The sequence below is a fragment of the Atractosteus spatula genome, chromosome 9 (genome assembly GCF_055471065.1).
Source record: "Atractosteus spatula isolate fAtrSpa1 chromosome 9, fAtrSpa1.hap1, whole genome shotgun sequence".
Classification (NCBI taxonomy): Eukaryota; Metazoa; Chordata; class Actinopteri; order Semionotiformes; family Lepisosteidae; genus Atractosteus; species Atractosteus spatula.
The window spans coordinates 5,004,446-5,031,054 of NC_142714.1; the positions used below are offsets into that span (position 1 = coordinate 5,004,446).

Genomic DNA, 26,609 nt, shown 5'->3' on the forward strand with positions numbered 1-26,609 from the left:
ACAATCCTGTATGTGAGAACATACTTCGGTACATCATACTATATTTGAATCACCCTATGAGATCAGCGGCGCTGCAGTGTTTCAGAGATCCTTCTTCAAGGTAACCTTTCTTTCCTTGCTTTTTTTTCAAAGGATCTATGTGCTGTAGCTGAAAATACATTAGGGAGCAGATTCTGACTGTCAATGTGAATCTATTTGGTTTTCTTCTGTAATGTAGTTAAGTGAAGGTCTAACAGTCTTTTCACTGCAAGAATTAAAATTGGGCATGGCTCCAAACCATGATAGTATAAAAGCACAAAAAGCAATTTCACGTCTCTTGTGTACACCCCTTGTTTTTCAGAGGAGGGATAACTATGTGTTTTTTAAGGGTCTTTATCAAGCAGCACTTTTCCTTCCAATTTTCAAAGCTGATATTGAGCAGGAAAAATACCTCCTCTGTGTTGCTATGGCAACCCTGACTGCTGTCCCTTTCCACCTCAATCTTCCACAAATACAACACCCTCGACAAGAATTGCATTTACATCTCTAAAGAGCATCACCTTGTCTTTGCATTTGCCCTGCTGCTAAATGAGCCGAGCGCCCAAGAATTACATTACTGACACTATTAATCTTCAAATGTACATGTTACAGTAGATCACTTTACAGTGCTACACATCACTTCACACCGTTCAATCCAAACAAGGCCAGAGCAGTTTCTTCAAGCAGATAAGCCACCAGCTCTAACATTCAAAATTTTAACGAAAGGCAGGCTGGCTTTCGTTTTGTCATGTATGCATTTTAAATTAAAGTCATTTATTAACCAATGAGAAAATCACAGTTCCACATACTAATTGAAGCTTTGTCTGAGTGGTCTAAACGGACAGGAAGCCCCATCTCCCCCCATCCAAGAAGGCAATGGCAGGACGGGAAATGAGAGCAGCCCGCGTGAGATGCTGTCTTGGTTTCATTTGATTCCGTGTCCCAGCGCCCCGAGAGCCTGTGCAAGCCTCCAAACCACGTGAGGCCAACGGCAGGGGCTAGCGGAGCGCTGCACTTCCGAACCCGGGCAGGGAAAGGAAGAGAGGGCTGTGCCCCCCTTTCCGAACCGCTGGCGTACCTGTTGTCGTGAGGTGCTGTAAAGCCTGGACCGTGTCGGTACGTCACATTGAGCCGCCCTCTCCACGTGCTGGGCACTTCCGGGCCGGCCAGCAGCCTGGAGAGCGGGAACATTCATTCATTCATTCATTCATTGGACATTGGAATGACAACAAATACTGGTAATTCAACCACTAAAGCAATACCTGAGGTATCTGATGGCATCATCGTAGCCAATTGGAGTCACGGGGATAGCTGACAAGACAGATATCTCCTTCTGATCCAGATAGTAGGCAGAATCTGCAGATTTAGTAAAATAACAACGACAGTACTGATTTTAAAAACGAATTGTCCCTTCGATACTGAACATTTGCAAGTATGAACAGTTAAAAACAAAGAGCAAAAAAAAAGAAGCTTTTTCAATTATACATTGCACACAATACATGCACCATTGTGTCCCCACAGCTGGTGCTGTTAGCTGGCTTGGGAACTGCTGTCTCACCCCTCAGCTCACAGCTCTAGCCCTGTTCAGTAACCTGCAGGATGGCTGCTCCAGCTCTGGTGTGGGCTGTCTCAGCCCTCCATCCCGCATACAAGCTCTGCTGGCTGTGCTCTGAGGTCCTGACATACAGAAGCAGGTGGCCTGACAACACACACCTCTCTGCTCTGGGACTTGTGGCTGAGTACCAGCATGGTGGTCGTTAACATTAACAATGGGAAAAAAATAATTGCCCATTCTGAATGTATTTTAAAAATGCTTTTAAAGTGAAAAAAAAATAAAGCATGTCAAATGAGAAATCCATTATTGTTTTTAAGGCTAAATTGACAAAACAAACATCACGAGCAATTATTAAGATCTTCAGCTTCCAGGAAATTTCAATGGAGCTCACTATTAAAACAATGTGCTTGTCTGTATCTAGAGCACTTACTGTACATAATTTAAAAAAAGAGAGAGAAAACATCCTGTTAGTGCCTGATTACATAAAGGGAGCAAACTACAAACAAGTGCCTGAATTCGTTCTGCTGGTTACTGTACGTGCTTTGCTATAATCAAATGAGAGAAAAAGCCACACAGACAATAACACAAACACATCTCTTGCAGTATTATTATTATTATTATTATTATTATTATTATTATTATTGTTATTATTGGGGATGGAATAATTCAAAGATGAGCTATAACATTCACACTTTAATAATGTAAGAAGCCCCCCAGACAAATGATTTGCACTTTGCAGGTTTTATGAGAGTATAACAGGAGATGTATTTAAGACAGCACCTAAGAAGGAAGCATTCAACACAAACTGTTATGGCAGAAACTGAAACAATCCACCAGGCCAAGTTGCTGAAGCTGACTATGGGATCTTTCATTCAGCAGCTGGAGGAGATTTCATGATCACCACACGTAATACATTTTAACAGATGGATGACACTTTAGAAACAGTCCCCTGAGATCCCTCATGAAGCACCTGCATGAGATTTTAAGATCAACCCCTTGTGAAGAAGCTGGATGGGATTTTAGGAACTTATGCTTCAATTCAGATGTTCTCACTTAATCACCCTCATTTCAAGAGAGGATATCTGCAGAACTACTAGCAATGCTAGTGATTATTACAGTATCTACAGTAATACAGTATCTGTCAGTAAACCGGTTATCAAACAGGTTATTTTAATGTATAGTCCTTATTTTACCTTACAGGCAGGAATATTTGCAGGATGCAGATCCATCATATACATATAAAAAGAACTAAAACAATGGTGATGTGGGGAACAAAATGAAGCAGTATCTATTCTTGCTGACAACAAATGCTATTCAAACAGAATGCCTGTGGGGTCTTTCACTCCGTCTTCAAATCATATCCATTAGACATCAATGAACATTCGAGTCCTGTGTTTTGATAATTGTTGCGTTGCAGTGGCTATTGTTGATGAGAAATTACAAATGTGTTGTATCCTCTCTCCAGAATAACAGAGTGAAGCAGCCTTGAACCTTTTCAATTAGTGATGATAGGATGGGACAAACAATTCATATGTAAAAAACATTGATTTTTTTTTTTTACAAGTATGCCTCTATGAAATGATCTTATCTTACATGGACCACACATCAACTACAAGAATGATCAAGGGGATCTTTGCATGCAATGTGACTGAGTATTACAGTCATGAGACTCCTTCCAACTTCATTGCACTTATGAGAGTTCCAGTACAGCTTTGGATATTGTAACACAAGTGCAACAAAAATACTAAGAATCTACACTGATATGTACAGAAAGGCACTGGCACACAAGCATCTGATGTACTTGTGTACTCCCTGGTCCTAAAATTGGTAATAAAGTTGAAAGGGAGTGACATGCATACAGAAGATGAAGAACAGATGTCATATAATCATGTACAGTATATACTGTACAGGTATTTGTGTGTATGCACAATTAAAAAGCTGTTTGAATTGAGCTTTCAGAGTCACCACATACAGTAATACGACACCAACTCTTTCATTCACAATAAAGTTCCAGTGCTGTCTGTGTCTCCAAAACTTGTCTGTTCTGCATTATATGAATATATAAGCTTGAGATGAAAGCTGTTCAAAGTGTAACTTGCAGTGACATTTGTCTGTTTTCAGCACAAATCATTATTTCTGCTCCACACGGCTCCCCCAATAGTGTCAGACCTACGACTTTTAGCTGCACTTGCAGAGCGCTGAATGATGATTAGAGAAAAGTCCCATCTCCTTCAAGGTGCAGACCCTGACAAAAAAGAAAACAAGTTCCTCTAACAAGGTATCAGGAAGCCGCCACATCCGGCATTAAGCAGTGTGAACTGCATGACGGGTCACAAATTCACGCTGGGCTGTTTTGCATGCATTAGCAAATCCTGCAATCACACAGCATGCATTAAAGATCTCTGAAGAAGTAAACTAACGAATTACTTTCCCAGAGAACTCCTTTATTATAAGGGGAAATATGTACTTAATCTAACCAGAACATTGAGGTCTTGTTGCTTGACGCTGTACCCTGGCTACTTTGAAGAAACAGCTGGATGAGAATCTTGGACCAATTAGCCCGTTAAGTAGCAAATGAGCTACATGGGTCAAAATGTCTCCTCTCATTTGTAACCTTTCTTATGTTCTTAGAAAAATATATCTACAGGATCTTGTTTTTCCCAATTAAATGTAAGACAAAGTGCATTGTAGTTCATCAGGTCATCTGTATTGCATGCTTGCATTTATTTTTAATACTTTTTATTTTTTCCCCCACAGTCAAAGTGGGATTGATTAGAATTTACATATTTATGCACTCTGTTATTTGGGTCAGTTCATCTGTACCGTGAGAGAAAGATGGAAAGAAAAAACACAGTAGTACATATTTCTGTTCTGAACCCCACCGTGACATAAAGCAGCACAAATGTTTGTGCATTTTTATTTGCACATCAAACACAAGGAAATAGACCCATGACACTAAATCAGCGCTGCACACTGGGATTTACCTCCGATGACCTTCGGTGGTGAGAACAGATTGCCCTTTCAGAGGGTGTAGTGGCAGAAGGACCGGACTGTCAGGACTCTAATCCCTCCCCCTTAAGGGCGCTCCGGCTCCTTCACATTTGACCTGATCTCCTGCACCTGCCTCCTGTTCCAGTCTCCGCTTTAAAAGCCAGACGCTCCCGCTGTTCCGGGCTCAGTATTGGAAGACGGACGCCACAAGGTTGGCCTATTTTCCGGGTTGTCCGAAGGCAGGCCTTTTCCCCAGCGTCCTGACCATCGGGTCCGGGGCTGGGAGCGCCTGGCCCTGTTACTCTTTTTTATTCCCCCGACCCTTCGCCGGATCCTGCTCCGGCTTTTAACTTCGCTTGTCTTTGTCATGGATGGACCACCCGGCTCTGGACTTTTGCCTCCCTACAGATTTCCCTACGAACACCCTTTGGACTGTTTGCCTGGACCACGCCCCCCTCGAGCACCTTCGTCACGCCCCCCTGTTTGTCTACAGCCCTGTTCCTCGTCTCCTCCCCGGATTGGGCTGTCTGCATAGGGTCCTGAAAGACGCTACGTGACACCAACACCACTAGAGTCTGCCGAAGAGTCTGCCTCAAGGCCTTTGTTAATACCGCACCTCTGTAAATAATTCACTGGCTGCAGATAATCGTGTGATTGCAAACTGGTTAACTGCACTGAAGTGTAATTTTCACTTGCTTCTGTTTATGAGGGTGTCTGTTCTGAATTGTTGGGTTGATAAACCAAGGAGCACGCACTTGATAAGTCTGCTCTGAACGTCTTTAGTGTTTGTTGTATCATATTTAGACAGGGTACACCTGTGTAGATAAAGCTACAATGTAGTTAGGAGTTTTGTTACAGTGGGGATCAGTCCTAAGAAAAAGAACAATCATGTATGCACTGTGCATTCTTTTTTTGACAAAAGCATGACCACCTTATAGACTGATCTTGCCAGACCTCAGAAGCCAAGCAGGTCTAGACCTGGTCTGTAGTGGAATGGAACACCTACTTGAGTGGCGCAGGTGGACCAGTTGATGACACCCTTCCCTCTGGACCAAACCAATGACAGGCAGAGAGACAGGCAGAGTGAGACATTATTCTGAATCCTTACTGATTGCTCTTTAAAGATCCCATTCCACTGTTTGTAAGAGTATGGAGTTAACTGGTGTCCTGAATACTTGAGCATTCCCTATAGGATTAGTGGTGGCTATCTGGCCCATTTAGATCATCTTTCAACAACCTAGCTGGGAAGCTCATTCCAGACTCCCAAAACCAGTTGTTTCAAGACGTGCCTCCTGATCCTGTTTACAAATCCACTTTCCACATGCCTCTGGTTCGTATTTCTCAGGTGATTCGGGAGTAGTCTACTGCTAACATAACTACAGGAGAGAAAGCAATGTGCAGGTAAAGGTTCAATTTTAAACAATAGGATGTGAAGCAATACCTTCAGTGCTAGCATGGAACCTTTGTCACTGCATACAGATATTCTACACTTTTGATAAGGTTTCCTTATGGATACATTTTTTACACGAACTGAAGATTACACCACCAAGTGCTTGAACTTTCAAGATAATTCCTGGAAACTGCACTGCTCTAGCCTTTGAAACGCTGCATTTCCAAGTATTTCTTGGTCACTTACCAGCATCCTCATAACAAGCCTTTAAACTATACCTTTAGTGCTGCTTCTGCTTGGAAAATCTGAATTTTCACTATTTCAGCCAGTGCATAGCAACAGCAGTTTAAGCCACTGATAGCAGTGTGTGCTTCTGTCACTAAGTGACACTGGGAAACTTAAAAACCTGAAAGATTTCTTTTATGACCAAAGGGCGTAGGGGTGGCTCTGTGGCTAAGGATTTGTAACTGTAATCTGTAACTGTGGCTGGAAGGTTGCCGGTTCAAATCCTGCAGCTGACAAAAATCCTACTCCATTGGGTTCCTGATCAAGACCCTTAACCCCAACTGCTCCAGGAATGCCATATAAACTTATCTCTACCTGTCTGTGTGTCTCATGGAGAGCAAGCTGGAGTATGTGAAAAGACCCATTCCTAATGCAAGTTATTTTATGTGGTTAATAAAGTGATCTTATCTTACCTATTGATGGATAGAAAGGAGTCAGTGGGTCTCCATCTACCGGAAGAACTGAACCGCGCTGCACGCCAGTGCCAGGAAGCCACCAGTCATCAGGGTAGACTCTCCAATGCCCACCTACTGCGTAGTCAGCAGGGTCAGAATAGAGAATCACTCCAGCACATCCAAACTGAGCAGCATGCTTCACCTACAAAAAAAGTTAAAAAGGCCTCAATCTGCCAAGCCTTTGACTCTTAGCTCGTCTTTGTACACTACAAAACGTATCATCAAAGTTGGATGAGTTTACGCAATTGTGGATTTATATGTTTCACTGCTACAAAAACTACTATGAACTACGTTTGTGTTTTTACACGTTTGTAAAAATAGAGTGAGAAAGTTTGTGAAGAAGCTGATTTTATGATGTTGTGGGCACAATTTCCCAAATGATGGATACGTACACTGCTGGAGACACAAGTCCAAATAAAAATCAACATGCCTCCACTGCCAACATGCCAACACTTCCCTGAAGTGTTTCATTTGTCTCCAGGTACAAAAAAGTTTCTCAAGTTACACTTTAGTAACTACCTGGCACTATTGTTTTTATAGGCACTAGATTTATCATGGAGGAGCTATTTGAGATCTCGCAAAGTCTGTCACAAAGTCTCTCATTTGACCTGTTTGTTTGAATGTTTTTTCTCTTTTTTGGACTCAGTTTAGTGGCCAGGCTCTCCTATGAAGGATTGGTTTGTTTATGAAAATAATCGTACCTAATATTTTGCAGGTTAACACCCACTTCTGAGCAGATTTGGGCTGTCAGCATTAGGGATTTTATGTGAGACAAAAAGATGTACTCAGAACTCACTCCCATTGTAATTGGCAGTCACTAAATAATATTTTGTGTGTCTTATATATATTTTATGTAAGTGATATTTTGAGGAATTCATATTTATCTTTTATTTCATTGTCTGTTCATTTCTCTACCAATAAATTCCTCATGGAAGATTAAAGCAGACACATGACTGTGCTCAATATTCCCTGACTAGTGGGAGTTTTATTATTTAACTTTTTAGAACTGCTCATACTGAAGCTGGTATCAGGGATGTTTTGATTATTTTAAACATTTAACTATTACCTAACTACCTCTTTTTTGATTGCACTCCTACCCCAGTTTTTGTAACACCACCATTTGAGCAGGCTGGGAATAAAATACTGGCATTGTTAGACATTAACCCTTTCATTATTTTATTGTGGTAGAGTTGATTTGGTCTAACGCCTCACCCACAGTGTATGATAGTATCACAGAGTATTAAGAAGTATCATATTAGGACCCTGTTTATGTAATTAAATGCAGCTGTATGTAAAAATGTAACAAGAATTACGATCTGTTTAAATCAGGTTTACACAAACAGTATACCTTGTCCCCTCTGAATATTTTTCCATAGCGAGCAAGAGCAATTGTTCCATTAAGATCCATAGAAAGGTTTCTGGACATGTACAGAAAGTCTTCTATGGTACCATAGTTGACATACACAAGATCCCCCTAGGACATCAAAAACACAGGGAAAACCAGCAAAATCACAAATTCAATAAGTATTCAAATTTTAATCAGCATGTTCAAACAGTGCTCATGCACTATGCAACAAAAATGCTATTATTACCAACTACACTGCATCACATCTATCAGCTTTTTGTTCAATTCTTGACAAGTAAAATCAAACATATTTAAATAAAAGCACTTGCCTTTTTTGGAGGAAAAAAAATAGAGATAGTTTTCAATGATTTTCACTTAACTTCCCAACGACTTTTCAGTGCTTTGATTTCATATGATTCACGCTGCTATATGAAAATGCTCACATCATCACTAACATTTATAGATTGCAGCTGGGCTTCACATTGTGCGTAATTACACCATCTACTTAATCAATTCATGTTAATAGCTTAAGGCACTTTTATGCCATTATGACAAATTTAATTTTTAATTAGATTCCAGGAAATATTGACACTCATTCTTTAAGTTTAGTTCTAGTTATTAATTCAAGTTTATAAAAAGATATTAAGTGACATGGTGGAATGGAGGTTTGTACTGCTGCCTCAGATCTCTGGTGTCCTGGGAATGAGTCCAGACTGGGGGCACTTTCTGTGTGCAGTTTTCTGCTGTGTCCCCTTGGGTACTCAGGAGTGATCCACTTTCCTCCCACCTCCCAGTGACATGCTGGCTGGCCAGGTGAACTGACATCTCTCATTCTCACTGTGTGTGTCCTGTGAGGAGTGTGGTTCCACTCTGTGACCTGTGCTTCCTGGATAGGCTCTGTGTTGCTGGGATTCTTACCGAAAAATAAGTGCCTTTCTTGCAAAAGAAAGGTCAAAAATACTAGGGCTCATTTAAGTTGCAAAATACTTTGAAATTACTAGCCTGCTAACTCATCCTTTACCCCAGTGCAGGTAGGCATAGAAAGAAGAGAGCACAAATTGTCCACTTACGTACACAGGAGGTACAATACAGAACAATGCAGACTTACAGTGACAATGCCAGGTCTCGAATAAGCATTGAATGGATTAACAACCGTCGAATCATCCTGGTCTTGGCCTAGGACCTTCTCCACCTTGGCAGACACCTCCACTTCCGTGCCATTTTCCAGCTGCACAGCCACATAATTGGGATCGGTGGCGTTCGGATACGACAGCAACACTTTGTACGAGAAAATCCGAGCACTGTCCAGGTGCTTCTTGAACTCGCTAAAAACGTAGGTGACCAGCTCTTCTTCTTCTCTGGGGCTGCCAGCTATGTGTGGCTTCTGTGCGAAGTATCTGCTCCCCGCCCACAGGCACACAAATCACAAGATGTCGAAAAAGAAGAGAAGAAAGATCAAGCAGACAGTCAGAAACGATGTCATAAACCCGCACTCGAGTGTCCACAGGTACATCAGTGTCTACAGGAAAAGTGTAGAGAGAAGTAAGCCAGCAGTTAGCCCTATCTGAGGATGGTACTGTAGTACTGTGGTTTAGGCCGATGGCAAGACTCATTGACTCTGACAAGTGGACAGGTCTGCGCACCTCTGATGACACCCTCGACACGTCACAGTAATAAAATCTCGCTCCATGGGAAGTTCACTCGGGAAAACAACATCCAGGAATGGAATGCTTTGTGAATGCTTGGAATACTGGGCAAGAACAGTTTGGCGTATCCCGCTTGGTCAATGGGCAGCCTCCTGGAGAGGGAAGCTGGAACTCCCTTCAGATGGAGTGAACGGGGGCAGCTGTAAGGAGACAAGGCAGAAGAGGGATTGCGACTGTCGCGGTCTCGTGCCCCCGCTGCTCCGTCCCACAACACCTGGGCACGAACCGGGGTCTCCGGCTTAACACAACAGGGAACCAGCCGAGTGAGCTAAAGGAGACCTCCCCCAGCCCGGGCGGCTGAGGTCCCTGCTACCCGCAGGGAGGGTGATGACATCACCGTGCCCGAACGAGCTCCGCTACAGGATGCTTGAGACGAAAGACAAAGGAAGGCGTTGGCGTTCAGTACACTGTATGTAGCTAGTATTGTAATTGTGATGGCTAGAGACAGCTGTGTGAGACTGACTTGTGATTCAGTTAATAACTTCCTTTTACCGCTCTCTTGGCTACAATCACAGCTTCAGGTAAGTCAAAGGCCTGCCTTGTGCCCCATTGCTTTCTGGGATAGGCTCCGACTCCCCTGCGACCCAGAACTGAATGAAGATGTTAGAAAACGGATGGATGGATGACTGAAAGGCAACAATAAATTTATCTCAAGGAACAAAATTTCAGAGGGCAATGTTGTACCCCGAGAGGAGACACTGTGCTCTGAGAATTTAAATGTCTTACTTTCTTCACCAGGAGGTGTATTTACACTCTCTACAGTTATACAGGCCCTCAAAACAAGCAGAGGAAGATCCCTTATGAAAGTTTGCTCTAGTTAGGTCTGCACAATATTTTTAGGGTTTACTAAGTGATTTACGATACATATTTAGTTTACTTTGCTATAATCTGAGACTTCAGCACCCAGACAGTATTGCTCCTTAGCCCTGGTTACGTCATGTTTTCTCCTACTTTAAAATAAATAAATGTATTAAATGGGTAAGAAACAGAAGGACACCTAGGAGTACTTTCACATGACTTTCGAGATGAGGAATTCTTGGAATTCTGCGTTCCTGCGATTTCACATATACAGTACCCAAGAATGTCTTATCTACCTTGTTTTGCATCACAAATATCGTTACCGATTCAATATTAAATTATCAGACACGGTGTCGGGCTCAGTATAAGTCACACACCCCATAAGAAATTGTACCATGGTACATTTATGGTACCAGTACTATGGTACGGTACCCTGGTATTTTTTACAGTACCATAGTACATGCACCATGGTAGAAGTACCATGGTACTTATACTGTATACCATGGTACAATTCCTTATGGGACTAGAAATGAACACAAAAAGACTACGTCAGTCTTTTCTCATGATTATGCAAACTTTCTCGTGTTGGGGGAAAAAAACAGTTTTCTTGTCGCATAATAAGCTTTTTGATATACGAGTATGTGATTCATTCGAAGCACCATGGACGCATTTCAACTGAAATGTCAATCTGAGAAATTATTTTATATTTAAGATGCGTCTGTTCTTAAAATACTACAACAATAAACAAACCAAATAACCTTTTTAATAGAACTGAACAAATATTTTACGTCATTTTTTACGTAAGAAAACATTTTCTGAGCAGACAAGAAATCGCTGGGGACTCGGGAGTCACAAGCGCAGCGGTATGCTGCTGTACGTGAAGGAAGAGAGCTGCTTGAAAATACCGAGTTGACTTTTTTTTTTTGCTTAAATGCTTAAGTATTTTACTGCTTTACCATTTCACTGGGGTGTGCCTTATTCAAGTGCACGCGAACACACTTTCAACAAATATAACCGGATACACCGTCAAAAGTTTTAAGACGCTGCATGGTTGACCTACTTTAAATCGTTCTGGATGTTGTCCGTACGGATTTCTTTCATGAGTGTTTCTGTGAGTTTGCTGTCGCCGTCGGTGCTCATTCCTCGAAACCAGGCGGGGACGGGTTCCGGAGCGCCGGCAAACTTTCCAATTAAGATTCCCACTATAAAGAACAACACCGAGCAGGCTGCCGCAGTGACCGCGGTCCTTCGCGTCGGACTACCCATTTTCACAAGCGCTCTGGCCGGGCTGAAGCCGCAACTCTTGGCAGAGCTGGAAGACCAAGCGAGCAAGCCAGATATGTTTCTGATGTCACCGCTCGCTGTAACACAAAGTCCAAGAGATATTAGCGGTGTTGTTAAACAGTAAGCTAGTGTACATGTAGCTTTGCGTCTCCAGATTTTACTCACTTGGCCTTAAGTAAAGTTCAAGTGGTTTCATGTTAAGAAACTTAACTTCGTAAAATAATTATGGGAACTTGTTTCTAGTATAGGCCACTTTCTTCAAAAAACTTACAATACATTTTGAAATGACATTTTAAAATAATTACTGTATATATCATTGTTACGTAAAATACATAGTGTTTTACTTCATGTTTTGTACTTCTGACGTCAGGTAATAAAGGGCTATTATACAGTACATGGCGCCAAAGTGACTTGTAGGCAGTGCGCACTATTCAAGAATGAATCGCTCCCCTTAGAAAGAGAGACAATTAAATTGTGAAAAGTCTGATAATTGAACAAATACTCTGCAGAACAGTACCATAAGGACGCAAGCATACAAGAACCAGTAGGTTTCTAAAATAAATGATTCCGTTGTGTGTGCACAATAGCCTTGTTTTTTTCATCATGGTTTTAATTACTTTTGCTCCAGTTATTTCTTTTAAAGTTCAGTCACAGGACAAAAAAAGAGGCTGAAAAAATGTAATTTGTGTTTTGGTCTGGATATTTTTAGTCTCTTTTTTTTGTGAAGGATCATCAAGCCAAGTCAATATGACCTTTTGCAGCAATAAGGTTCTCAAGTCAAAAGGTTAAATTGCTTAGACAAAATTTTGAACATTTAAAATGGCCAAGCTTGAAAAATGAAAAATAAATAGATGGTAGCAACCACTAAAGTATGCCTCAAAGGCACCACAAAGGACAGATAAGAGGTTGTGGGTTTGTTCAAGGTGCATTTTCATTAAATGTTTTAAAGGCTTGTGCTCTGAAAGGGTCATGGACTGCAGCTGCACCAGCCAGGCGGTCACCACTTGCAAGTAAACTGAATCTGCTAAGGACATTGCCCTTGTAAAAAAAAAAAAGTAGCCCAGATGTCTGGTGTGGTTAGCATTCTCTCTCAGTGCTGTGGGCACTGTAGGTGAGTTAATCAGTTATCATTTTCTTCCTAAACAAAAAGGCGTCGGAGATCAGTACATAGGTTGCATAGTACAGTACATCTCAGAGACATGAGTAGTGTAGCGATAAAGACGGAGAAGCTGCCTACATCTCTAGTTTCTTTAAGTGGTAACACAAAAACATCTGTCTGGAGCAGCATGAACATAAGCATTTATATTCAAAATTTGAAAGTGGTGGAGGGTCGGGGCCATACCGGGTGCAGAACTGGTTGCATAAGCAATGCCATGTGTGTCCAGTCGCAATAACGCAAGTGTTTCAGTCACAGTGTAAATATTACTAGGGTTTGAGAGGCAGATCAGTAGATCACTTGTTGCACATTGCCTGTTCAACAGTGCTAATTTGTTTGTTGTTGGCAGCAGTGTAAGCAACACCAGCTTCTGCCAGCCTGTACAAAGCACACAGTCCTCTTTGTCACAACAAAGAATCAGTGAGTGTTCTTTGGCATGTCTTTGATTTTGTTCAAATGTGATCACGTCATCTTCGTTTCATGTTATATATTCCGTAGTAGCAGGAAGACTGCAGTGTGGAGTAACTGGTGCTCATTAGGGCTTGGAACACAGAACTGGAAAGTTGTAGAGTTAAAGCACAGTTTGGGGCACCGTTGTTAAACTTCATCTCTGGTTAATCAGAATAATTAATTAATATTTTACCCAAAAAGGTGTTAACTAAGCCTGGATACAAGGTCAAAACTACAAGGAAAGGTTAACTCGGTGCTGTCCTGCCTGCTTCAGGTTTGAGGGAGAGTATGGTGGTGGGAGTTGGTTCCCACCTTTATTACATTAGAATTTTATAAATATCGGTTTTTTTATTTATGATACATGAGAATTTCAAAGAGGGTTCATTTTTTATAAAATATCTGTTCTAATGCAAACTACTGGTGGGATCTGAATACACTTGTCAGTTGAGTGAATTGATCCAAGGCCACAGTATTGACTTCAACACAATGGCTAGGCAGCTTGTTCAATGGTCTTACAACGTTTTGCATGAAGAGATGCCTCCTGCCCTCAGCTCCATATAGTGTGTCCTCTGGTTAATGCTTCACTATTAAATCTGAAAAACCCCAGTGTGCTGCCTTCGCCAGGGCCTTTGAGAATTGTGAACACTTACATCTGGTCCCCTAGCAATCTTCTCTGTTAAAGACTTGAAAGACTCAGTACCTTCAGCCCATTAGTGCAGAATATCTGGCTCCTCTCCCCTGGACTGATTCCAGAACAGCAATATCATTTTTTAGAACATGGTAACCAAACTTGTATACAGTATTCTATATTATTCCTGCAAGACTACACTTTTTTTCACTTGGACTGACTGAAGATGTACAGTATATAGCTTTCCAGTTCCTCTGTTTTGCCTGTGGTCTGTGCTATCATCGTGAACCTTGAATCAATAGAGATGAATGGAAACAAAGACTAGTGATCAGAAATGTAGCTTAGAGCTCTCAGCAAATTATGTTTATATTATGTTTATAAAATAAGTTTGTTTTTTCTCTAGATGATGCAACTATGGTTGACATAAAGCAAATTACAATTTTCCTAATGCCCAAAACTGTATGCACTGCACCCTGCAGGTAGAACTACCATAAGCAACAAAAAGCTAAAATTTCTCCTGCCACCCAGTGCTGTGTCAAAAACATACAGAGAATGAAGTATGTAGGGATGGATGTATAAATGCACATATTCATACTGCATGTGTGAGAGTGTACATGATAGATTTCACAACTTTTGCAATTCTGCGCAGTGTAATCCCTTTAAATTTCATCAGAGGGGCTACAATCAGGTGGTATATTGTTAAATCAATGGAGCAGTCTAGCATCTGTCTCTAAAGCCCCCCAATCGTCAGATTTCAAACGTTCCTCAAACTAAAAACTCTGAGTGTAAAAGAATCAAAACTACTGATAAAAGCTCTTGGAAATTCAACGTCTTCAGTAGTCAGTAATCAGGTTAAAAATGCGGTAATGAGCATCCGATTTGGTCCCGAGTAGGGTTAGGGTTATGAAAACCGTTAAATGCTGACTGGAGTTGTACTTCTAGGTGTTATTTAAATGACAAAAATAAGAGCGTTTACCCATTAGAAAAAAAGTTTTCTTTAAACTCTTCGTCTGACTCAGTTTTGAGGTACAATTACTGAAAGGTGCAATATTCAATGCGAGCAGCTAAAAGTCTCCGAAAAATAAAAGTGAAGATAGGAGAGAATTCTCCTCCTAAAAGACTCATCCTAAAGATAAATTGGGCCCCAAAATCCAGAACTGAGCATTAAAAATCCCTAAGTAGTGTGGGAATGTGAACCCTAATCCTAGCTGGGGTTTTAATGGAGCGCTCCCACATCTGTCTCTGAAGCCCTCCAGCCTTTAGATTTCAAATGTTCTTCAAACCAAAAAAGAACCAGTTACAAGAACCGTTAAATTTTGACTGCAGTTGTGCTTTTAGTTGCTATTTAAATGACAAAATTGAGCTTCAGTGTTTCCACAACCACAGCAGAACCAAGGATCCATTTGTCTTTCCTAAAACCGCTAGTGCTGTCTTCATATCTTCATATCTTCTAGTGATTCTTCAGGGTTTCATAAAGATTAAATATGCAAACAAATGTTCAATGGAAAGGTTGCATGAGTACAGTAACAATTATTTATTGTGTGATGTAATTAAGCATTGTGTAACAATATGAAATGATGTCACTATGTGTGTACTCTGGTTAAGCAATTGCTCTTTCAGTTATCTTTGGAGCCTGTTTTTCCAGTGCATCTGGGATGTAGGGAAATTGACTAACAAGACAGCTGTGAGAAAGCATTGTGAGAATTTGGCACTGAGCTTTGAAACTCCATTAGCCTATAAGACTCGGGTCAGGCATATTACCAGGTTTCGACTGCCAGACTTTGAGCCAGAGTGCAGAAAATGAGTTATGGTTGCAGTATTTAATGGAAAACTATTCTATTTATAGCTCTATTTTGAGAAGACAGCGTGGATTTCCAAGTTTGAGATGACTCCGGCTTGTGACATGTATAGAAAGCAAAATTATGTCTTGAGGTCCAAAGATAATGTTAATAATAATAGTGTTCTTAACTGGCGCAGTCCTACTGTTGAGAAGACTGGAGACACTCGTTTTAGCAGTCTATTAAGACATTGCTTGTAGATCTGGCTGTTCATATCAACAACAGAGAAACCTGACAAATGTCACTTGAGCCACATTATGCATTATGTTATCTTTATATTCTATGATAACCACTGCTCCCTTTAACTGCAATTTGCAAAAAGAAAACACCTTTGATTTGAAAAACTAGAAGACCCCAACCCCCAAAAGCAACTTAGAAAATGTATACCAACATTGGGAAATACTCTATACAGAGTGAAGTCTATCACAGAGTATTTGGTCACTAGTGAACAGAAATTATTTCTGGTGGCAAGTGGACCAAGTAATACATGTATTTAAGAGAAATTGGTAAATATTTTGCAGTAGTTCTCACTGTTATTAAAAAGCTGTTATTTGCTGAGGTTATGAAGGGTTATCAGGCACTGTAAAAGGAAAGACATACAGTACTGTATGACTGTTCTTTCCTTGGCTGTGATCATTCACAACAGCATAGTGGAAAATATGAGAGGAAAATGTTTTTCAGCCTCTTTGTTAGAGTAGCATTGAGCACACAGATTCCAGAGATGAAGGAAGTACTGTTCAGGAAGAAGCACCAGCTACAGATGGCTTTAAAGATGGCTTTTTGGTCAGCTGTGTTTAATATCAATCTGTCTTTTATTTGCTATATATCGCCCTTCACAACAGTTTGCCACAGAGCAAACTGACCATGTTGACCACATGAACACAGTAGAGAGGAAAGAAAACCCCCCGTGAGTCAAATGAAACCTCTAGGGGTCCCACTCCCAATAGCTACCTCCCAACCAGGAAGTGAGTTAATGGAACATTCACTATGATAAACTATGCACAAGCAGCTGACCTAGACGTGTTCTCAAACTGTTCCATTTCCTAATATTCAGGGGTAAAAATATAAAGAAGGAAATGTTCTCATGAGAGCACATTTCCAATTCATTAACAATAGGACTATAGAACAATACACTGTAACATCATTGTTTGCCTGATTGAAAATTTGCCTAAAGAAGATAGATTATAGAAAAATATTTTTTTACCCTCCTAATTTTCAGTTTGAAGAACATTTCAAATCTGATGCTTGCAGGGCCTCAACAAGAGATAGAGGAGCTGCTCAGCTGAAACCCCAGCTAGGGTTAGGGTTAGCATTCCCACACTACTTAAAGATTTTTTATGCTCTGTTTTCAGTTTTGGGGCCCAATTCATCTTTAGGACGAGTGATAATTTTCTCCTATCTTCACTTTTATTTTTCGGAGACTTTTGGCTGCCTGTATTGTATATTACACCTTTCAGGAACTGCATCCCAAAAGTAATTCAGTCAAAAAGTTTTAGGAAAACCTGTTCTAATGGGTAAATATTCTTAATGTTGTCATTTAAATGCCAACTCTAAGGACAACTGCAGGTAATAGTAAATGGTTCTTGTAACTCTAACCCTTCACAGGCCCAACGTGAATTCTCACGTAATTCACACTATGACATCATCTATTGCCTGATTGAAAATTTGCCTAAAGAAGATAGAATATTGAATAAGATCATTTTAGCAATGATTTTGATTGTTTTACACTCCTAGTTTTTGGTTTGAAGGACATTTCAAATCTGATGCGTGCAGGGCCTGTACAAGAGATTTAGGAGCTGCTCAGCTGAAACCTCAGCTAGGGTTAGGGTTAGCATTCCCACACTACTTAGAGATTTTTTATGCTCTGTTTTGGGTTGTGGGGCTCAATTTATCTTTAGTGATAATTCTCTCCTAGCTTCACTTTTATTTTTGAGAGACTGTTATCTATTGTTTGATATGTTATAACTCTTCACTCTTCTTAAATTTGATATGTTATAACTCTTCACTCTTCTTAAATTGTTTTTAACACAGAGCATCCACACACCTGAAAACAAAAGTCAGAGAGAAAACAACATTTTCATGTACAAATTATAGTTTGGTTTTGCTGCCATCAGATAACACTGTACAGATTATTGATAAAGATCTTGAATTAAAGGTCCTTTTTAAATCTGTGGTGACTATCACCTAGAATCCTGTTACCATGTAATAGAAATACAGGTAATAGAAGTAAAATGTACTGGCCTATAATTACTTACACTCTGTTTATGAATGGCTCACAACTGACATCTCTCCTTTCTTTAAATAGTTTGGTAGAATTCATGGAATACCCGGATATTTATTTATCTTACGTGCTTTTAGTACCTGTAACACTTCTGCCTCATCCACAATATTTAATAAAAAGCCCGTCTTTCATCATCCTGAAGCCTGATGTTGACTTCATCTATGGTTAACACACGAGTGACATACAGTAATCATTTAACACATCAGCCGTTTCAATGTTATTGTCTAAGGTTTTTGCATTTTTTGTCTCAGGAACACTTTACTTCATCCTTTACTGTTCCTCTGTCTTTTTTCCTTGGCCGATTTATTAAGCTTTTTGGACCATGGCTTTCTAGTGTTTGATTTACTTACTCTTGGGGTGAAATTGTCTTGTTCTCAGAGCAGAAGCTCTTTCATAATGTGGCCTTCCATTCTCTACTGATTCTGTGTTTCTCCTGTCCCACTCTGCCTAGTGCCTTCGTGATCTGCTCTCCGAAACTGTAAACCTTTTTAACCTTTTCCATTCATACTACAAGCCCATTTCCCTATGGGTTCTTTTGTGTTCTTTTACTCTTTTACAGTGCCATGAACTGTGGTGTGTGTTAACCTTACATGTTATAGGACTGTAGAGACGTCTTTAAACCAGTTCCATGGTACAAACGGACCGATCTCAGTTTCCCAAAGGATGCTTAAGATTCCACATACTTTACTGCACTGCTGCACATTGGTTATCTGTTTCCATTTTCAAAACCAAAGATCCACATTGTCACGTGTATTAAATGTAAACTCTCACTGAATTCCTGTCAGGGATGTGAAACGCCCCCTCCTCCATCAGGGGCTGCTGCTCATGGAATCTCTCTCTCCAGGATGTGTCTCTCACATTGGGTTGTTAGCCAAGGAATATTGTCAGAGGCTGAGGCTGAAGCACAGTAATCCACCGTCCATTCTCCTGCATTGGGAGGCAGAAGAGTCACTTTAATTGGTCTCTCTGAGATGGAAAAAGAGCTAAAGGTAGAACATTAAGCCATGCGCACTATATTCCTTAAAACATACAGTAGCTAATGAGCAGGTTGACAGTTATCCCTCTAAGAATGGATCCTTTGGCATTGAAAGAAATCCACTGGCCAGCTCTGACATGGCTTTCTTGAAAAGCAAGGGGTAAAGGGGACTTAATGCAACTGGTATAAGAGTGACATTTGTATTTGGAATACTCTAAATTAGAGTTACAGCTAAGTTACAACATAGTGCATGAATGACAAGATTTGATTTAATTTAAAAACTATATTTCCAGCAGAGTGAGACAGATTTATGAGCTTGAGCCCACTAGAGGAGCACCTCTTGGATACAGCAGAATTGACCCGCAAGAGGAGATACAGACATGCAGAGCACAGAAAGACTTAAAGATCATGTCACGAAGACAAGGTGTTTGTACACCCCATTCGCTTTTACCTGCCTCAGCTGTTTAGAGTTCATGAAGTGAGGAGCAGTTGGTCTCTTTGTGTCTTTTATGTCAACTTTTTATGTATTAGTAAACATGCCAAATTCAAGGGAAGTCATGAAACAAACATTACAGTGTTGAAAAAAAGATTTTTTAACATCTGTTTTCATTGTCAAACATTAGATATGCTGCCAGTGAGATTATCATTTTTTTTCACCATGGATGGGCATAAAACTCAGATTCCACTGAACCTGTGTCTGCAACACAAGCCCAGAAACATCTTAATCCCTGTTTTATGTCATATTGAAATGTTTCTGCTTGTTAGAAGCTAATGTTTTTCCATCAGGACTTTGCATTGCATTATTCAGGATCTGTTATCTGACAACATGACAGTGCTTCATTCACAAACCGACTCTGTGACATTTATCTTGGTATATCCCCCCTCTTTGAACCTGAGTAAATACTGGGGAAATTCCATTGTGAGCACCAACTGCAGATATCTCTCCCAATGTTAAGAAATTCTGACCAGTTCACCTTTCTTTGGTGAGTACGTGCCACAAAAGCCGAGCACAGGGTCTAAAATTGTACATTTAAAAGGGTAATTATCCCTTCTAATACAGCAATCCGTCTAAAAGCATGAAAACGCTGTTAGGCTGAAAGAAGAAATGACCTTATTAATGCAGATCAGGATGAAAACAGTGGTAATGTGGTCAGGATTAATTGGATTATTGAAGCCTATTTGACCTAATCATGCTTGATAAGATAACGTCTTCAACAGGTTCAGTGTTTGGTTGAGCTATGAGTTTATTTATCGAGATTTTGGAAGGACTTAAGATAAGATAAGATAATTTTATCAGCCATATACAATTTCTTGTATTAGGAATTTGTCTTTTCACATACCCCAGCTTGCTCTCCATGAGACACGCAGACGGGGAGAGAAGCTTGGGGTCAGAGAGCAGGGTCAGCCATTTATACAGCACCCCTGGAGCAGTTGGGGTTAAGGGCCTTGCTCAGGGGCCCAATGGAGTAGGATTCCTCTGCCGGCTGTGGGATTTGAACCAGCAACCTTCCAGCCACAGAGCCACCGCTCCGCCCCTGAAAACACTTTGTAAGTTTTTATGCCATCATACCTGTTTTGTACTGCTTGAAACTGGACCAGCACTGTGAGGATCATCTCATGACACGATATTAAATAGTAAGATTATTTATGCAGTGAATCCTTGCCTTATCCCTGTTTCCTTATAGACATTCTTTCATTACAGATAGTCAGATATCAATGGAACATGAAATTAAATTAATTTGTGTTGATCAGATGGAAAATTGCAATTTCTCTAATCTCTTGGACACAGCACAAAGAAAATAAGGCTCTTAACTGTTAATACTGCAATATCAGTGTCTTAAACAGTTCCCTCTGTCTCATAACACTGTTGCCTGGACAGACATACACTCTCCTGTTTTCTTCTGCTTTTAAAGACAGGATTAAGTGTGCTTCTCATTTAGTTTTTTTATTAATCTTATTTTTGACCTATGTGAAAGCATAGCTATTATTATCAGAGAGTCCATATTAATTTTTTGTATGTAAATAACAGAGTAATATTAGAACACATGCTTAATTTGCCACACCTAAAACACCAACCCCAAACAAGTCCAATGAAAAGGAAAATAAAGGTTCTGATTCCATATTTATATATATCTAGTGAAATCATGTTCTGTATTGGTCAGAGTAATTAGTAGATACATCTAGAAAGGATGTAGTCAAGGCACTTGAGAAAAATTATGGCAATCAATAGTAGACACAATAAAAATGTGATGGAAAATTTCAGCAGCAGTGTAATTTAAACCAGCTCTAAGCCTCTCAAAATCCTCCACAGAGAAGTCTTGAGCAAAGCCACATCTCCTTATAGATCTCACTTTCATCAGCATCCTCTCAGCCTGGATGAAACCCAAAAAAGTGAAAAATGGAAATCTGATCTATGAACAGGTCAAAGAAGAAGTGGCCATTTTAAGGCAGAAAAAAAATACACTTTCCAATTTGCAGTATAAATGAAAGCGAGAACAAATGTATTTTAGAGAGCACAAGGAAGTAATTATTTTAGATGCTGCTAAGAGATAGATTTAATTCATAAGAACTTTAAGAACAACATATTTCCACAAATATACCTGTGTAGCGTGAACAGTTGGGGATGTCAAATCAAAGAAACAATCTCTTCTCAGGGGTACTCTGCCTAAGGCACTTCAGAGATCTTTGTACTTTGGACTGCATAAAAGAAGCATACTGTATACTGTACTGTTCATTCAGTACGTCTGGTGAATATTGCTGGACGTAAATGAAGCTCACAAGGTACCAGGCACATAAGACATTATTTGCAATGCTGCTGTTAACATCTTCTCATGCCTAAGAAGACACTGAGGACTGGAGCTTGCCTGTGGCTGTGTGCATATTCCATACATCAGGTGAAGTCAAGTGCTCTGTGCAGCCAGGATCAGCTGTCAGGACAAAAGTGTTGCTGCTAAGCTCCTGTCAGCTCCTGTTCCTACATTTATATGCCAATACTCATGGGCAGAGCTACCGGATGGTTGATATTATTTGGCTGAGCAGTATTTCCTGAAGGCTGGGCTTCCTGCTGCTACTGAGATATGAAATCTTTAAAGGACCACGGGCCTCCCACTATGCCCTCTGCGTGGCTGGAGTGGAGATCATTGTTAATTTGCTTGCTGAGACTCAGAAAACCTGTGATCTGCAGTGTGTGACAGCTTCATGCCCAAGTAACATAAACGGTTTTCAATTAATTTCACCATTAGTTTCTATAGTGTCTGTGTTTTATGAGCAGCGGGGCACAGAATTGTTTTAAACCTTCAAGCTTTAGGTTTTTTCATCTTGACAGTTTTTTTCCGGTAAAACGGCTCAAGTACAGATCTAAACCTCGATTCTCTCCCCCAGAAATAAAACTGTACTCCTCTTTCAGATGTTTCATTTCTAAACAGAGAGCGTTTGGTTAAGTAAGAGCCTTTCATCTATTAACTTATGTTTGTGTCTCCATGGAAACCTGGATGCTTGCTTTTTCTTTAGTCTTCGGGGCTTTCAGCTAACTGAACTGTCTGCATGTGTGCAAAATGTAAAAAAAAGAACAACGTAAAATATAACAATACTGTACATAATCAAATGGGTTTTCTCCTCTGAGAAGCTTACTGTTTTACAGACTGTGAAATACCGTTGTACAAAAGTTTCTGTGACATTTAGAGAATTCTGAACTCTTGTGACTGTATATCGGATTTCATGACACATCTATTTTGTTGAAAGGCAGACCGAATGAGCAGTGAATTAATCCCAGAACCCAGCTTCATGGATTCTGGTTCCACGTCACAGGCTTTATCTTCTCAAGATGTCTTCAGAAAACAATGGGCAAAAAACTAGCTTGTCATTTTAGTTGTTTTACAACTAAATAACATGAGAAATGTTTCCAAAGCAGAGGAGGCCATTCAGCCTGTGTTCTGGTAGTTTAGCAGCTAAACAAATGTAATATTTTGTCCAGCTGTTTCTTCACGAGAAGCCTGTTCCAGATACCCACAATGCTCTATGTTTCCTGTTTTCCATCCAAAATAAACTGCCTTTTAATTTCCGGTTTTGATCCCCTGCTCTTGTTTCACTTCTGAGTGTGAAACAGTCCCCTTCGTTGAACCTAGCTACACACTATAGTAGTGTTTTACTGTATATACTCAAGATAAATCTCCTTTGTTCTAGACTGAAGAGATAAAGCTTCCTTGAACCATCTATAGAAACGACAGTTACAAATAGAGGAAATCTTTCTTGTTGCTTTTTTTTATTTCTTTCAACCAAACCAAAACTGAACACAATTTTCTAAATGAGATTCAAGTAGTTCTTTCTTTGAATGTAACTTGGCTTGGATTTAATTTGCACATTTTTTTCTATATACCCAAACGTTTCTTGTTTACTGTTTCACTACATTGTATAAAATTGGACCTAGAAAAAAATACGTAAACACCCAGATCCCGTTCGCCAGAGGGTATTCAGTGAATTTTTGTGGAAAACAACAGACTTCACAGATTTACCATGCATGTTCTCCTCAATTTCCAAGAGAGCTGTGCCCTGACTTTCCAATAAATCTTTGCTCTTTAACAGATAATGATTGCTTTCGTACTGCTCATCTCAGATAGCAGGCAGATCTGCAAGTAAGCGAATGTTTGTTTCATACTTTGCTCCTTGTTTGTCTTTCTGCAAAGGTACGGAGTAAATTATTCTCCACACATAATGCAGCAGGAACGTCTTCATTATGAAGTAGCATTGTGAACTTTACTCCATACTTTACTTATATTTCGGATTGTTTACTTTGCGGTGATGGCCACTTCGGGTTATTGATTAGATTCTGAAATCAGAATAACTCCTTGAGTTTGGATTCCCTCTAAACACCTGACCAGATAAGCATGAAATCTGAATGCTTGAATTTTGACTTGTGTGCGTGGCTATACATGCACACAGACTCAGCCCAAATCGTTTGACTTACTCTGTAATAAATCAGCTCCTTTTCAACTAACATTGAATGGCAGATTCAGGGGAAACTGTTCATCCATGTCTGTTGCTTTTAATTTCCTTTTGGAAAGGCAGAAGAAGAGCAATCTCAAAGCACGGCTTTCATTCTTGACTCAGTATTCTAATGTTTTTTACAGAACTCTTGTTTCTTCTTTCTGTATCGCAGACATGTGCCACACCGAAGTTGAGTGCATGCTGCCCTCTCATGGTTCACAGGCGAATAGCATTCGTTACATTCACAAATAGGAAGTTAAAGACATCTCTTTTGTACTGGTTTTTCACGTCATAGGATTCACATTATTACTAGCTATTTTCATTTCAGAACACACCATTTCACATAAGAACGATTCCTCTGGTCCCAGTGCTCAATTAAGAGGATGTAGTTTATTAGCCTTTAATAATGCGGTGCTGTTGTTACTACTGTTGTTGCTGTCTCTTTTTATAAGGGATTCACTTTTGTAGAAAAGCAAATACTCAGAAACCAAAAGGAGCTACTGAGATCCAAGCCTTGCGAACAATTTGCAGGTCAATTTGCAATAGATATACTGATCCCAACAGAGCTAAGCAAGGCTGAGCTTGGTCACTACTGGAACTGACCTACCAGAAAAACCAGGTTGCAGGCACCAGCAGGTGTGGCTCTTCGATCAGAATTTCCCACCAGTGCCCCAAGTGTAGCAACTCGGAACACAATGATATAGAAGGTGCCGTCCTTTGTTTGAAATCTTAAACTCCAACATTGACTTTTTAGCCATTAATATGCCATTGGACTGTTGTAAGAGCATAGGTGTTATCCTGGTCTCCTTGCTGAATTTTCCTCTGGGCTCACAGACTGTATCTATAAACTAGCCCTGAATTCAGAAAGTTAAGCTATCTCTCACATCTCCTCCTGATCGCAGTACTGTGGCTGCTGGTGCCTACTGCTCATCATCCCAGAGTTTACTGCACTCCAGTGGTGGCTGAAGAGGTTCCCCTACTATGCATATAAAGTGCTTTGGGATGTGTCCTATAAATGCAAGGAATTAATAGCTCTTGATCTTTTCCAATACAGGAGGTACAACAAACGGCCTGTAGAAATTCACATGTATAGGCATACTGTTTAAAAATGTGTACATTAGAAGTGCACACTGCACATTCGTATGTTTAAAGTTTCCCCCTTCTTTGATTTCATCCATATTCACACAGCTGTCAGGAGTGCTCAGACATGCTTTCTCAAGGACTTAAAGCCACAAAAACAGCAACAGCCTAAATGAAAGAATCAGTGAGGCTTTAGCAGCTGCAGAGATACGCATTGATGAAAAACTTCCTTCTTGATTAAGTTCAACCAAAAAAGATGAACTATTTGAAACTTTCATATGGAACTTCATATCTACCTGGATTTCTTAGTTAGGAAAAGAGAAAAAAAAGCATCCTAAAAACTATCTACAACCGAGTTTGATTTGATAGGCTCTGTAGGAATGAGGTCATATGATGAGGATTCGTTCTTCAAATGCGTTCCTAGAACTACACCCATTTAACTATTTCTGAAGAGGGAATTTCAATTACTGCTATTTTGAGAAATGTTGTGAAACAGTACAGAGGGCTCTGTGTAAAGTCTGGAAATTCTTTGAAAATGTGACTTGTGATTAATGTGCAACTATATTTCAACTGGGCACAAATGAGTCCGCTTTCCCTCAAATCCTAAATTTAGGCAGGCTGAAACAGAAGAGCACGTCAACTTACTTAGCCTAAATTTTCACAAAGCCTCTATTTATGATGCAATGTGACACTTCACCCAACAGATCGCTCTTACCGTAAATTGTAAGTGCATGACTAGATTGGTTAGTGTGTGACAGATAGCCACATTGACCCCATGGTGTTTAAAGCCATGTTTAAAATTAAACAAAGCTGACCAGAAGCACAGAATTACTCTTCTCCTACAATAACAAAACAGGAGACATTATGAAAGACAAAGCAAGCTCTCTGAAGAATGCCCAGAGAATTACCAATACAACAATCGGCAAACTGTGTACTCTAGTAAGCTAACAATGTTAGTAATGCACTTAATGATTTCTGAGCTTTTTCATGCTCAAAGCTGCTGAGCTTCAACACTTGCTTAAATTTTGTTGTTAAATATACAGCATATCCACTGTCCAAAGAGAATGTGACCACACTGACAGTGAAGTACTGACATTATTGCATATCTACTAAATACAGTATAATGCACATTTTATGTAATTTGACAACCTACAGTTGTCGTACCACAATAATCTGTAACATTACATATTGGTCTATAAAATAAAATCTGTGGGATATTAACATCATAAATCAAAGAGACGGATACAAAGAAGAACAACCAGGTTAAATGTATAAACACAGTAAACCTTAAACACTAGTGTAGTGCTGCTAAAAAATGAACTATAAAAAATGTCTAATTTACTAATTTACCGTTTCTTTTAATTCCACACAATTAAACACTCAGATTTCA

General features: G+C 40.0%; 1 protein-coding gene across 2 annotated transcripts in view; it reads right to left on the minus strand.

The window, feature by feature from the left end:
- LOC148827988 (putative N-acetylated-alpha-linked acidic dipeptidase) overlaps window positions 1–11,842 on the minus strand; it is a 79,452-nt gene extending 67,610 nt beyond the window's left edge. The window contains exons 1-6 of one of the 2 annotated variants that reach the window (XM_088925397.1): window positions 11,604–11,842; window positions 9,148–9,436; window positions 8,043–8,168; window positions 6,653–6,836; window positions 1,281–1,374; window positions 1,097–1,192 (exon numbers count right to left, since the gene is read on the minus strand). In XM_088925397.1, coding sequence (XP_088781523.1) covers window positions 1,097–1,192; window positions 1,281–1,374; window positions 6,653–6,836; window positions 8,043–8,168; window positions 9,148–9,436; window positions 11,604–11,809 — 995 coding nt within the window. In that variant the 5' untranslated portion in view covers window positions 11,810–11,842. The remainder of the gene's footprint in view (window positions 1–1,096; window positions 1,193–1,280; window positions 1,375–6,652; window positions 6,837–8,042; window positions 8,169–9,147; window positions 9,437–11,603) is intronic. The other variant, XM_088925398.1, reaches the window with a different exon arrangement.
- Window positions 11,843–26,609: the final 14,767 nt, after the last annotated feature.